The sequence below is a fragment of the Canis lupus genome, chromosome 24, assembly GCF_048164855.1.
Source record: "Canis lupus baileyi chromosome 24, mCanLup2.hap1, whole genome shotgun sequence".
Classification (NCBI taxonomy): Eukaryota; Metazoa; Chordata; class Mammalia; order Carnivora; family Canidae; genus Canis; species Canis lupus.
Window position 1 is genome coordinate 46,408,483 of NC_132861.1, and position 15,119 is coordinate 46,423,601.

At 50.5% G+C, this 15,119-nt stretch overlaps 1 protein-coding gene across 1 annotated transcript in view; it reads left to right on the plus strand.

Annotated features, from left to right (window-relative positions):
* Positions 1 to 2,338: 2,338 nt before the first annotated feature.
* Positions 2,339 to 15,119, plus strand: part of INPP5D (inositol polyphosphate-5-phosphatase D) — a 120,389-nt gene continuing 107,608 nt past the window's right edge. The window contains exon 1 of the mRNA XM_072796722.1: positions 2,339 to 2,547. Coding sequence (XP_072652823.1) covers positions 2,414 to 2,547 — 134 coding nt within the window. The 5' untranslated portion in view covers positions 2,339 to 2,413. The remainder of the gene's footprint in view (positions 2,548 to 15,119) is intronic.

Genomic DNA, 15,119 nt, shown 5'->3' on the forward strand with positions numbered 1-15,119 from the left:
ATTATTCTAATCTTCACTGATAGATCCCCATACCTCACACGGGTCCGTGAATTTTATAATATAAATTTTAGTACATTGTGCATGTAGACAGGGGCCCTACAAAAAATGTTTACCCAGGTCCCACCCATCCACCATAAGGACAGTCCTGATCTAAATGTTGCAGTTTTCCAGGGTTCCCTGGGGGGCTCAGTTGTTTAACCTTCTTGATCTCAGCCTGGGTCTTGATCTCAGGGTGGTGAGAATGAACACTGCATAGGGCTCTGTGCTCAGCATGGAGTCTGCCTAGGACTCTCTCTCTCTCTCAAATAAATTAATAAATCTGAAAAAAATTGCCATTTTCCAAACATGGGGAGAAGAAGAGTGGGGGACCAGGAAGCTGACCATGTCAGATGGCTCAGGCAACCAGGTTAGATGGAAGTAGAGATGGGATGGGCCCTAACAGTTAGGGAAATGTGTGTGTCATATATGTGTCGTGTGTGTCCAAGGGAAGTCACGGTGGAGTCAAAGGGCGAGGGCAGTCCCACTGGCCACCCAACTCTGCTGAGAAGCAGGACTTGGTGGGGATAGAGGCCTGAAAGAGGGAGGGTGGGAAGCAGGAGAGTGTGGCAGGAAGGCAGTTATAAGAGCAAGAGTCTTGGACGTGGTGGAGGGTCTCTAGGGATGAGCTGGTCAAGGTACTAAGGGGCCAGAGTTGCAGATGGATCCTCCTGACGGGCCCCAGAGAGACCAGGGTCTTGGAGGCTGAGACCAATGAAGAGGTTAGCGGAGGTCAGCAGGGAGGCGAGAAGGGTACTAAGTGGGTGACGGGAGCATCCAGCTGGCTTCCGGAAGGCTGGAGTGTGGAGGCCAGCTCTTGTCCCCATCATTTCCCCATGTCTAGCTCAGGGCCGGCCCAGAGGACCCTCACTTCCTACACTTCCTATGTTCTGAGGGTTTGGGAGTTGAGTCACTGGTCCAGTAGGAGGAGCGGGGGAGGGGCAGTGGTCAGGGGAGAGGAAGCACAGGGTGGCTTGGGGAGGTGGGAGTGAGGACTGCGGGGGAGTTCACTGTTTCTGAAACGTCCAAAAGGAACTTCACTTGGAGCCCAGGGGCCACACTCTGGGCCTCAGAATCAGGATGTGCTTGTTCAGAATCACCTGCTGCGTGTGTGTGTGTGTGTGTGTGTGTGTCCCAGCAGGTGGGAGGTGCTGCGGGCTCCTCAGCACACGTGAGCTCCCTTAAGGTCTACGTTCTTCAAGGTAGAGAAGAGGAACCCGGGGCTCAGAGAGAGAAGCCTGGTCAGCTCCTGCAGCTCAGATGTAGATGAAGAGCTGTGGGATTCAGATGGAGGCTCACGGAGCTGGGCCTCTGGAGGGAGGTCTCTTGTCAGGTCTTGGGGCGCGAGGCCTGGGTGTGGGATTGGGGGCCACCACCCCTTGTGCAGTAGGTCAGCAGTGCTCCCGTCACCCTGGTGGGCCTGACCCAAGAACTGGGTGCACTCCAAGAGTGGGTATCCTCTTCGGAGCCCTCAGAACCTGCCGGTCCGGGATGGTGGCCCCATGGAGGCAGCTGTCCTTTGAGCCACTGACAAGTGCAGCCACGCCGGGCCTGGTAAGGGCTGCAGCCCTGCTGGCCACCCCAAACCCGTTGAGACAGAGGACACTGAAGACAACGCTCTTTATCCTCGACCGGGTGGCCAGCCTGTGTCTGGGAAAGACCCAGAGGTGAAAACCCAGCCTGCATTCCCCCTGTGCCATGTCCCTGTCCCCAGCCCTCCACACCCTTCCGGTGTCACGCAGCTGGGCTGCCATGGAGAGCAGGGCTCCTTCACCCACAGGCCCCGGGGTGCAGGGAGGGGGGAGGATGAGTGTAAAGGTGTCATGCCACAGAGGTGTCACCTGGGTCCTCGTCACCCTGAGCCCTCAGGCGGTGTCACGCAAGGTCTCCCAGCACCCAGGGCTGTGTGGTGCCCCCGAGCCTCTCACATGGGGAGGGGACTGGACTGGACGGTGCCCCCCGCCCCCCAATTTTGCAGGGCTCCGTGGCAGGCAGGCCGTGGCCCAGCGAGAAGCCCAGGGCGAGGGTAGGCCCGACGGAGCGGGGACCAGGGTGGGGGGACCGTGTCGCCGGGCCTCCTGCGCCCCTGTCACCTGCGGGCGTCCTGGGCCACCCCCCCCCCCGCCCCCCGCGCGGCGACGCCCCCGGGAGGCCCGGGGCGGGGTGGGAAGGTGGAGCAGCCTCCCCGCGCTCTCGCAAGGAGGAAGTTCTCGGGGCCGCCGGCTTCCTCTCCCTCGCCGAGCTCCCGAGCAGGAAGTGGCCGGGCGGGCCGGGCTGCAGCGGGCGGCGGGGGGCGCGGCGCGGGGTGCGGCGCGGGGGCCTCGGCTCCCCTCGGAGGCGCGGGCGCGGGGCGCGGGGAGGCCCCCCGAGGCCCGCCATGGTCCCCTGCTGGAACCACGGCAACATCACCCGCTCCAAGGCCGAGGAGCTGCTGTCCAGGACGGGCAAGGACGGGAGCTTCCTCGTGCGCGCCAGCGAGTCCATCTCCAGGGCCTACGCGCTGTGTGTGCTGTAAGTGCCGGGCCCTGGGGGGGGGGGGGGCAGCCTGTCCTGTGTCCTGGGAGGCGTGGACCCCTCTGGCGTGTCCCCCAGATTTGCCCGGGGGTCCGGCCGAGCCCCGCGATGGGCCTGCTGGGCCTCGGAGCTCTCCTGTTCCAGCCCCGGGAGCTCCCCCAGGGCCGCCGAGGCCTGCTCCCCGGTTGGGGCTGCCCCCCGGGATCGGTGGGGCCAGGGGCCAGGAGGAGGCGGCCCTCCAGGGCAGAAGCTCGGGGCTCCCATTGGTCAGCTCAGGTGCGGGACAAGGATGCCCAGCTTGGAAACCCTCCTGGGAGAACAGATGTGGCAAGAGCGGACACTTCCAGAGCCGTAGGCGAGGGCTTTTTGGAAGCCCTCATTCAGGGAGCCAGGATATGGGGTGTGTTCGCTCAAGAAAGAGCTCTCTGTTCACCCAGAAGTTGCACTGCGGGCCCTGAGAGCAGAGAAAGTGACCATCACCTACAGGGACAGCTTCTTCTCTCCCCACCTCAGCACTGCGTGGCGTCCCCCACCCATGGTGGCCTCTCTGCCACCATCAACCCTCCACCGCCCTCCCAGCTCTGGGATATTGCTCAATGCCCCAGTTGTCTTAACAACCGGGGAACCAGCCACTTGCTGAAGGCTCTTTTTTAAAACAGACTTCTTGACCTTGTCTGAAGAAGGCCGTCACCCTGCAGGCCTGCTGTCTAACAGGGCAGTGCCAGGGCACAGCGGGGGACAGGTTGTCCCCCTGCATCTCCCAGGTAGCATCCGTAGATGCTTGCAGAAAGTTCCCTCGGACCAGGCAAGAGGGGAAGTAGGTCACGGAACACGGACCTGTCTTGAGCATTGAGTGTAGGCGTTGGTCTTGGTGTTATCCCATTTCATCCTCGCGGCAACCTGAACTACAGGTCCCGTATTACTCCCCATTGCAGATGAGGAAACTGAGGCTCAGATAGGTTACAAGACCAACGGTGGTTGAAGCCAGGGCCACTGCCCAGAGGCTGCACCCAGACAACCAGACTCTTGCCACCCGCTCCTAACCATGGCAAGCCAAGTGTGAGCATAGGTTCCAGGGGGACAGCAAGAGAAGACAGGGTGCTAACAAGGACACAGCTGGCCAACGGGCCCGAGCACTGACTGCACCAGAGACCCCCCTCCCGAGGCCAGCTTCCCTCACTCCCCCATTCTCACACTCCAGGGAAGGGACCCAGGACTTCCCCACAAGCGCTGCCCCCATGGGCACCCGCCAACTGGGTCTTAAAAGGATGGGAAGACTCTAAACTGACTCCACTGGGCCTACACGGATGTCTCTCCTGCCTCCCTGGACCCGAGTGGAAGGCCGATGCTGTTGGGTGTTGGCTGTGTGCTAGGCCTCTGCGGAGAGCTTCCAGGGCCATAGTTCACTAACCCCTACAGTGGCCCTTTGGTCAGGGAGTGCGGGTTGTGTGCAGGTTACGGACGCAGTCTCTGACTCCACACTGGCAGCACACTGGCAAGCCAGAGCCCGGACAGGGCCTGGAGGCCCTTGGGAACCTGTGCTCCCACGACCCCTGCCTGCGGGTGGGGGAAAGCGCCTGGAGAGGGCCAGGCCTCTGGCTGGTGGCAGGCTGGGGTCCAGGCCTGGTTTCCCGTATCCCTTCCTCCACCTCTCTTGCCCTCCCCTTGTCTGCACCGAATTACTGTCAGAGCTGCAGCAGGTGTACAGGGTCCGCCTCTCAGGACAGGTGCCTGTGATGCCCACAGGTGTCCTCTCTCCTCTTAGCCGAGGCCTGGATGCCTTATCAGTCTCCTGTCCTCAAAGCCCTTTTAGGTCTAGGCCCCAGGGCTTGGATTCCTCCCTGGGGGCCCTGCTCTCTGGCCATGCCCAGGGCTCTCTTTTCCGCTCTGTTCTTTGAGGGAAGCCACCCTTCTTCCTGCAGGGTCAGAAGCCACCAAACTTTCCCCAAACCAGGGACACATCATCCCTTCACCATCTTGAATTTTGCCAATTAAGGAGATTTAAGAAGGAAAACCTGAATAACATCTAACTGCCACCTTCCAAAGGCTTATTTTGTGGGAGAAAGCATCCTTGAACATCAAAAAAGCAGAAAAAGTGTCCTTTTTAAAAAGAAAGAGCGAGAGAGAAAGAAGGAAAAAAAGAGGGAGCCAGTCCTTTCAATCAAATTAGAGTTAACTTTCGGGCAGCCCCGGTGGCACAGCAGTTTAGCGCTGCCTGCAGCCCAGGGTGTGATCCTGGAGACCCGGGATCGAGTCCCACATCAGGCTTCCTGTAAGGAGCCCGCTTCTCCCTCTGCCTGTGTCTGCCCCTCTCTCTCTCTCTGTCTCTATGAATAAATAAAATCTTAAAAAAAAAACAAAAAAACAAATTAGCGTTAACTTTCCCTGTGGCCTGGTACAGACCTGGCCCCACACCGTCTGGGTCCACAGCCTAGTGCTGGGAACCCCGACGGGGCGAAAAGCAACTGGGCTTTCCTCAGTTTCATAAGTGACAGGCTTCGCCCCATCTGCTGTCTCTCTGGAAGTCGGCTGTGAGTGCCGGGCCCCGGGGGGTGCGGCTGTGGGGTCAGGGCTCTCACAGTGAGCCAGGGCTGCAGAAGGAAGCCACCGTGGAGGAGGACCTCCTGCCCTGGCCCAGTGGCCAGAGCTTCTCCCCTGTGCCCTCTGGTGAGTGAGGAGACAGCAGGGAACCTCCCAACTGCTGCTTTAGGGGCAGCTGTGTGTGGAGCACCAGGAACTGAGGACAGCTTCCCCCCAGTGGCCTTGTTGCCCAGATTTGACTATTTAAATGAAACGAGGGAGGGGGTGAGGGAGACACCCAAAGACAAGGCTGCAATTCAGGGCCGCCCACGTGATGAGAGCGTACATTCACCCCAGGCCTCGCGAACCCACATTTCCTCTCGAGAGGTCAGCCCTACCACTGCTGCTGGGCAGGAAAGCTCAGCCCTCTCCTCAGCAGCTCAGAGAGCCCCGCTTCAGGGAGACTCTGGAGGCCCATCTTGGGCCCAGAGAGGTGGAAGGGGACGACCCCAGGCAGCTGGCCATATGGTTTGAGTCCGTCTTGTGGCAAGGGGCCCTCAAAAGCCCGAGCGACAGGGGGCTCTTCCAGATAGGAACTGTGTCATCCTCACCTGACCTGACTCAAACCACCACGGGTACCTGGAGGGGGCGTCCGGCCCATCTTGGATGGGATGCTGAGAGGCAGTCAAGGTCGTGCCCTCCTCTCCTGCTGGGATGGCACCTCCACGTGGGGCCAGGGTGCCCATCGGGTGCATCTCCTTGGGGGATGGGGGTCCCTCAGTGGAAGGGGCCAGGGCTCAGCGGGGCTGGCCTCTCTTTGCTCAGGCTGCACAGCCACACCTGGAACGATGGTCCAGCACTGTTGGGAATAGAAGCTGCCCGGTTGGGTGGCCTTCCCACCAAAGCATGCCGGGGAGAGTTGGCTTCCCTCCTGGGGGAGGGGCAGGCCTTCGGTTCAGGAACCAGTGCCTCGTCCAGCTGGCCAGGCAGGGAAGTAGTCTTGGTTTCCTCAGCGCGCAGCCTCCCGCAAGCTGCCCAGGCGCACCACAGTCGCCTTCCCAGGGACAGCGTACCAGGCAACCGGGACTCTGGCCGCAGCACAGCCCCAAAGATGAAGAGGCCCAAGAAGGACATTGAGCCACCCAAAGTTCTCTCAAGAAGGCATCCTTCTTGTTGGGAAGCTCGAGTGTGATAGGGCCACTTGCGGTAGAGCAAGCCCGAAGCCTCCCTCCCCTAACAAAGGGTGGTTCCTAACCAGTTCTGTCCAAACTGCAAAAGGCTTGTGGAGGCCTCTGGTGTGCCGGGCTCCGTTCTAGGCTCTCTGCGTGTATTCAGTCACTGTCCTCAATGGCCTTTGGAGGAAGGACTGTCATTATCCCTGCTTTACAGACGAGGAAGCTGAGGCCCAGAGAGGTTAGCTGACATGCCACATTTACAGGACTGATAAACGGCAGGGCCAGGACTTGAACTTGGGCTGTTCTTGGGAAGCAGAGAGACGGGAGCCAGCAAGCCTGGGTGTGTGTGGGGTCAGGGAGGCCTGGAAAGGGGAGCCACAGAGAAGGGACTTGGGAGGGCAGCAATGTCCAGGAGAGGTGTAAAGCCATTGCCCATGGTGTGAACGTGTGGCTATAACCCCACTTCCTCCAACCCCCTTCCAGGGTCTGAGTCAGGTTTGCACGCTCATTGATTATTCTTGTGGCAATGCAAAGAAATACTGGTTTTCGTATCTGGCATTGACAGAAAGCAGGGATAAACTCTGGCAGAGGCAGTAGCCAGCAGCCAGAGCTGGAGGACCATGGGCTCTTGAAATCCAGTTGACATGAGTTTGTCCAAGGGCGGCTCTTCTGTGTTTTCTGTCTGCGTGCAAGACAGGAGGGAGTGGCGTGCCCTGAAGGCCTGTGTGTTTAACAGATCACTGGCATCTTCTATGTGAAGTGAATCTGAACAACCTGAGTGTCTCCAGCCTTCGGTGCCCATGCCCAGCACTCCAGGGCAACCCTTCGAGAACCAGCGCAGGCTCTGGCTCTGGCATGTTTTGCAAGCTTACCATCTCTGGGTTAAATTCCCCTGTGTGCAGATGTAGTAGCTTCTCCGTTGAATGGTCCCCTTTCCTGGAGCATGAGCCCAAGCATGGTGAAGAAATGGCAGTGGTGCTCCTAGCTAGGCCTTCCTTCCCCACCCCAGCGATGGAGGGAGAGGAGGCCTGCCTTTCCTGCCCTAATCCATGCTGTGCCACACAGTCCTTGGGGGTGAGCCCTCTGTGGTTAGCTACATCTGATATGGGTTCCAACACTGGCCAGACACCAACCTCCCTGTGCCCTCCCAGCATCCTCACTGGTGAGATGCCCAGTTCTTGGGTTAATTTTTTATAAATTTATATATTTTATATAATTTGTATAAGTTTTTTTTTTATAAGTTTTTTAATATAATTTGTATAATTTATATAATTTGTATATTATATAATTTGTATAAGTCACATCCCATAAAATCACCCGTTGTACAGTATACAATTCAGTGGTGTTTGGGACATTCATCATGTTGTATTTCATATTAGCAGAATCATAGAATATGTGGCTTTTTTCACCTAGTGTGATGTTTTTGAGGATCATCTATGCTGAAGCCTGGGGGTTCCTTTTTGGCTAAATAATTGTCTGTTGTGTGGATAGACCACATTTTATGTATCCATTCATCAGTTAATGGACATGTGGGTTGTTTCCACTTTCTGGCTATTATGAATAATGCTGGTGTGAATGTTCATGGGCAAGTTTTTGTGTGAACGTGTGTTTTCCAGTGGTCTTGGGTGGAATTGCTGAGCCCTACAGTAATTCTAGCTTTCTGTGGGATTTGTTACACTGTTTTCCACAGAAGCTGCACCATTTAAATCCCCATCAGCCACATGTGAGGGCTCTGATTTTCCCACAGCTTCACCAAGCCTTGCTGTTATCTTTCTGGTAATTATCCCAGTGGGTGCAAAGTGGCATCTTATTGTCACCTTGAGTTGTGTTTCCATAATGAATAATGGTGCTGAGTTTCTTTTCTTTTCATGTGTTTATTGGCTGTTTCTCTATCTTATTTGGAGAAATGTGTATTCAGATCCTCTGCCCACTTAAAAAATTGGGTTATTTGTCTATCTCTTGCTGTCATTGGATTATTGAGAGGATAAAATGGGAGAATGTGGGCAACTTGTGTGACCCAAGGCCAGGCACACAGTAAGCACCCACTGAACACTGGCTATTATTTTGAACAAGTCATAGAGTGAGTAGTGACATCTCAGATGCAGGGGAGTATGGGCCCATCTGTGAAGCAAATTCCACAGCAGAAGGAAAGAGGAGAGCGCAGGCAGAGTGTCACTTCTAGAACTTCCTGGAGGCCTGTAAAAGCCTCCGGGAGACAGTGAGCTGTCATGTGGGGCCTCCTCAGAGGAAGTGCTCAAAGAGATAAGACAGGAAGAGCACTTGAATGGTGCATGAGTGTCCAGTGGCCGCTGGGGCCGGGGTCGAGTGCCCGGAAGCCTGAGGGAGAGAGGGGTCTGAGCTGTGGATGCCAGGAAAAACTACCAGGTAGATTGAAGATAAAGTCAAGAAGGAATGGTGGCCATCTTAAGATTGATTAACTATCTCCCATTTAGGAGGGAGATGCTGAAGAGACAAAAGTCCTAGGGCTCTGAAGAGGGAGCCCAGCATGTGGACAGGATGAGGATCAGTGCTGGTAGCTGCAGCATGGAAGAAAGGAAAGATCTGGCCCCCAGAATGGCAGGCTTGTTCTCCCCATTTCCTTTCTCCCATGCTCACTTCACACCCTCTTTGTCCATTAATTAGAAAAACATCGTGTTGACAAGGACCAGCACCCAAACAATTTGGATTCAGTGACTTTTCTAAAATAACCCCAGACAGGGCTGGCTCCCGAAGGGTCAGCTGGTCCAGCCCTCTCACTTGCCAACCAGGAACCTGGCCTCCAGAGAGGAAAGGCTTGTGAGGCCATCACAGGCGTTGGTGGCAATGTAGAACTAGATCTTCTGATAAACACCGCAGTGTTCTTTCAAGTAACTTAAAAAAAAAAAAATACAGTATTAAGTATAATGTACAAAGAGTACCAAATGTAAAGAAGGAAAATAATCACCCAATTGCCGAGAGATTAACATAAATACTGTTAATTTGTAGGTGTATCTTCTCACCCTCTCTTTGTTCCTCTTTCTCCATAGATATATAAATCTCTGTAATATATATATAGCTATAACCATGTATTTTGGTCTGTGTTTTCTAGCAACATTAACATTTCCCTGTTAGTTAAAATTTTTTTTCCTAAATACCATATTTAACGAGTGCCAAGATTCTGTTACATAATGTGCTGCAATTTATGAAGCGACTCTGGTATTGTCAGACGTTTAAGTTACCAGTAGTGTTTTGTTGTTATAAACATGATGATGATGAAGGTCTTTTTGCAGAAATGTGACATTTCTGGTTATAGATTCCCAGGGGCGGAATTACTGGATCAAAGGATAGAAATGTTTTTAGGCTCTTGATACAGAATGACAAATTGCTTTCCAGAAATTTTGTTCCATTTTATGCTCTGGTTGGCTGTACAAGAGACTGCCCACTTGATTCCAGTCTCCCTATTCTGAATATTTGCACTTAAAAAAAAAAATTAAGTTTCAAAGTGAAAGGTGTTTAATTTCCGTTCATTTTTCTTTGCATTTCTTGATTGCAATCATAGTAAACTTGTTTGATAGGACTGTTGACCTTCATAATTCCTCTTTGGTGAATGATCTGTCCATTCTCTTTGCCATTTTTCTTTTGAAGCTGTGGTTTTTCTGTTATGTTTTTGCATGAAGTCTTTATATCACTTTTGTTGCAAATATTTTCCCTGTGGTTTTTGCCTTTAAACTTTGTGATTTCTTTGACGTTCAAAGATTGTAAATTTTCATGAAGCCTATCAGTCTTTTTCCTTTGTGATTTTTTTTCTCCTTTGCTTTTCAATGTAAAGAGTCCCTCTGCATATGGATATTCTGGGGGTTTTTTCCAGTGGGAGGCGGGAGGGTTAGGACAGGACCCATGGGACTTGATAGACTCGGGCTAAGGATGATTTTCCCTGCCCAATCTCCAGCGATTCTGTGGGGCTTTGGTTTCCTCATCTGAAAATCAAGGCTAAGAATACTTATGTAGTAGTGTCAGTGGGTGGATTGAACAAATGTGTAATCATGTGGAAGGCATTTGGCAAAAACAGATAGAGAAATGATAAGTTTTTTCGGTTTTATTCTGTTTTGCTTTTTCACATTGAACAATTTGATCCCTCCGGAATTAATTCATTGAAGGCTGTAAGACAAAGGTGTATGTGTATTTTTTTGAGTAACCAGTCATCTTTCTCAAAAAGTTTTCTGGAATGATTTACTCCTTTTCCTTTTCTGATTCTTCTTTCACTGTATATTAAGTCTTATATATCTCTTTCTTGCCTGCTTACCCTGTTCCACGTATGTCTGGTGTTCTTACACTGATATCATACCAAATGCATCACCATGATATTATAAACGATTTTGCAGCTGCTGAGGAGTGCGGTTGGTGATTTGCATATCTATTATTTTCTAGTATTTTTCCAAGTGAACCAGCTAATAATTTTGTCAAGTTGAAAAATAAGTATAGCTTCCCCTCTTTAAAATTTTGTAATTTGGGGGGGCATAGATCCTTCCTATTTCTTGTTATAATTACTTCTGATTACTTTATAATTGTGTTACTTTTGTAAATGATACCTTTTCCCTCCAGTCACCCTTTTGTGGTAACTGATAACATAAAGGGAAGTTCTAGGTTTTATAAATTCATCTTTTATTCTGTCACTTTACTTACTCCTCATTATTTCAAATTGTTTTTCATTTGCTTCTCTTAGATTTTCTTGATAGATAATCATGTTATGTATAAATTATGATCATTTTGTGGTCTCCTTTCCAGACACTTATAACTCTGATTTAGATTTCATAGTTTGTTACATTGGCCAGTATTTCTAAAACTCTGAAGTGGAGAATATTGGGAAGAGAACATATCCACCTCAAAGTTCTGTGAGAGTCAAACATGACAGTGCCTGGGAAGGACTTGATACAATATCCCAAGGATGTTAGCACTTGATAAAAGTTAGTTGTTGCTCTTTGTCATGTCAAACAAGGACCCATCTTTTCGTAGTTTTATAAAGTTTTGAATGATTAAATAGTGAATTTTATCAAATGCCTTTTAAATATCTATTGAGATGATTATGTTGTTTCCCTTATTTCATTTATGGGTATAAATAGCTTTATTTTATAAATTCCCTAACATTAACCACTTTTGCATGATTTAAATGAACTGTTCTTGATTATGTAAATTTTTTACTGTACTCTGAATTTTATTTAGGATTTTTGTATATATGCTCATAGGTGAGATTGATTTATATGATATTGGTCAAGTTACAGTTAAGAGTCATGTAAATTTTATAAAATATGTAGACATTTATGTGGAATCATCATCATCTGATTTTTTTAAAATATTAAGAAAAATTCAGCAGAGGTGCTTTTCCTCAGGGCTACTTAAAGATAATTTTTATTTATTCTATTTATTTTTTTAAACTTTATTTTTAAGTAATCTCCACACCCAACGTGGGGCCCTAACTCATAACCCCAAGATCAAGAGTTGCACGCTTCACCGACTGAACCAGCCAGGCATCCCAGGGATCATTTTTATATATTTGCTTCAGTTTCTTCTTTGGTGTTGATTTATTCTTGCTTTCTATCTCTTGTTTCACTTTTGATAAGTTATCTATATTTTTCAGAAAACAGTCCATTTGTTGAGCTTTTCAAATTTGCTAGCACACAATTATGTATCGTTTTCTGTAATTTTGAGGTTTCTCTTTTATTAGTGTTCTTTCTTCTTTTCCCCTTTTTGATTTTGTTTCCTCCTTGTGCTGGCCAGGCTCCCAGCAGGGAATAGATGGCATAATTCAAAAGGGTGACAGGCATAGGGAAGGCCACACAGCCTGGAGCCAGCAACCAAGGGAAGCCATTCCCACTCCTGAAGAGCCAGGGGACAGGCTGTCCCCAAGCCTTCCGACCCGGAGCTGTGGCCTCTGCCAGAGGCAGGATGGGGTCAGGGGACCGAATGCCCCCCCTCCCATGCTCCTCTCTGTCTGTGCCAGATCTGGATGAGGCAGCCTGCACAGGTCTGTCTCTCAGACACAGGGCAGGTGAAGAATGGAGCCCCTCTAGATGCTGGCTAGGAGGAGGGTGAAGCATTTTTTCTTTCCTTTATTCAATTTGCCAAAGGGTTGGACATTTAATTTTCTGCTCTTAGATTTATTACCTGTTCTTGTTCTGCTTTTTCTTTTTATTTAAAAAAATTATCTGTGCTTTCAGAAACCCCTACTTATGTATGTATGAGGACAGAGACCTGTCTTCTCTATTTATCCTGTTCCCTTCCGGTCTTTTCTTTCTGTTCTTTCTTGAGTTTTTCATCCTCTTTAACATTCTCCAGGACACGAGCTGCTGTGTATTGTCCCTCTCGCGGGGTTTAGTTCTGAGTCGTGAATTCCTGGGTTTTCCCATCTGATCATTTTTCCTTGTCTCACCCTGCTCACTCTTTACAATTGACCTTTCTCATGCCAGAGATGCAATGGTGTACTGAGTTCACAAGTCAGACCTCGCTAGAATGTCTTTTATTCTCTTTTGCAGTGATTCTATGAAACATGGAAGTAACATCTTTGAGTCCTTAGGAAAATGATGCCCTTCTTTCAAGTGGTGATATATTTTCATGGGTCTGGTGATTTTTTTTTTTCTGACAAAGACCTGTCAGGAAAAGTTGGAACAGATTCTTTTGGAGATCAGAGTGGGTTTCTGCCCAGATCCTCTTCCCAGACAAAAAAGGACCAGCAGGGGTGGGGGTGGGAGCCCCAATCTGAGACCCAGCCGATGGGGGTAAGTGATGAGGGGTGACATGGCTCATGGAAAGGTGGGCTTCCTCCCAGGGGTCTCATACAAGGAACAGTGTGCTGGGCCCCTGGGCTACAGAGGCAGGGCACTCAGCAGACCCCCACCGGTACTCTGGCTGCCTCCCCACCACCTTTCACTTGGCCACCTGGCTTCTTCTCACCTTCTTTCTTCTGAACTAATGGCCTCTTGTAATTTCTCCATTTTCTTAGTCTCTCCGCCTGGATTCTTTGAGGTTTTGGTTGTGAACAATGAATGCCCTTGGTCCCTGGGGCTAATATACATTTTACCCTTGTTTCTATATTGGTCCAAGTGGCTTTTCTGAATGCAGGGCTTTCACCTGAATTCTCCCACTCCATCTTCTTGAGAAATCTACAATATTTGAGCAAGAAAAAAAAATGTACAAACGACATTAGAAATTAGAACTGATCTATAATAAGAATGACAAAGGAGCTTAAAAACAATTATAGAGCACACTCAATCAATTGGCAGAGGGAGACAGAGATGCTAATAAGGTTCTTGGATTTTAGTTTGATGTTTTTTTCCTCCCCCACTACGCCCCCTCCCCCCCCCTGCCGCCATGGGGCTCACCATGGTAAAGGATGTTTCTGGGCATGCTTGTCAGTGTTCATTTGGCTAAGAGTAGTCATACAGAAATAGCAATATTTATCCAAGAGACTAAAAATGCCATAGCATTTTCTTTTTACTTCCATTTGCTTGTCCTCTTGCATTCATGTAAAACTTCCCAAGCCATATTAGGATTGATCTGGAAAAGCCCTTCCCAGAGGAAGCATCTTCCCACTCAGAACAGGGTGGGTACCTGCTGTCACCTGGCAGCTGTTCAGGGTCACGTGGGAAGTTTACTCTAAGTCCCAGTTCATTTGAGAATGAGACAACCTCCCACATACCCAGCCCAGCACCATCTAACCTGGGCCTCCAGTGGGACTATTCCTAACACGATTGTCCTGAAATGCAACCCAGTCCCTGGAAGGAGTAGCAGCTGAGGACTAGTGTCAGCACCCTAAATTGTTACTAAATCCCCACAAGGGGCCGGGAAGGGCTGGACGAGACGTTGTCTGGATTATGTTCTGGTGCAGTTGCTCTCAAAGAGGATTTAGTGGTGGGATCTTCACTAAACATTTCATGTGTAAGATGGTGTGTGCAAATATGTGTATATGTGTAGGTTATGCGTCTGTATGTAGGCACGTGTGTGTATGTATACACATGTGTGTTCTCTGTGTGTTTGTACACATTTATGCATCTGGGACCAGAGTGGGGTGCAGCCACTGAGGAGTGGGGTTGGCCCAAGAGCGCCCCCTTCCATCTGCCTGCAGAGCCCCCAGTGCCCCGTGGCATGCAGTCTGGAACCACTGGTCTCCTGTGGCTGGGTGTGACAGCGGTGGCAGTGGTGGTGACATTGTAGTTTTCCCTCAAAGACATGAAGGGACCCAGCTCCAGGGACAGCGTTGTGGCTGCTGGGTGTCACTGTCTAAGGGGAAGTGTCCTGTCTTCCTATTGTACTAGCTTTTGAATTGTGATCTGAGTAACGTGGAACCGCTTCTGTGTTTCAGTGTTCCTAGAACATCTTTGAAAAAGCCAGAAAGGCTTGTCTGCCACCCTAGATTAATTAAAAGGGCTTCCTGTTCTGTGCAGCTGCTCTGCCCCTCTCCCTGTGACCCTGTTCTTTACAGGCTGATGTTTTGAGCCTGCACAACTTCTTCCACAAATTAGCTGCCCTCAGCCAAATAAGACAGGTCTGGCCCTGGTCTCATTTGCATATCTCCGGGAGGAAGTGTCATGAGAACAAGCAGTGAAAGATAAGAGCACAGCAGGGGTGGAGCTACCCTCTGGCATTGGTGGCAGGCCCTGCAGAGGGGCCCCAGGCTGGTGGGGTTAGGGATGGGGGAGTGGGGTACGGGGCCTGGGGCGGTTCTCCGTTTCTGGGACATCTCCGGGAGGTGAGGTGACAGTGGCCTAGAGAGTCCTCCGTGCCATCTCTGAAATAAGCCAGTTGTGCTGTCAGCCCTTGCTCTGGAGAGACGGACCCGGTGCAGGGAAATGAGCACTCAGAGATGACAGAAAGACAGGAAAAGAAACTTCCCTGTGACAA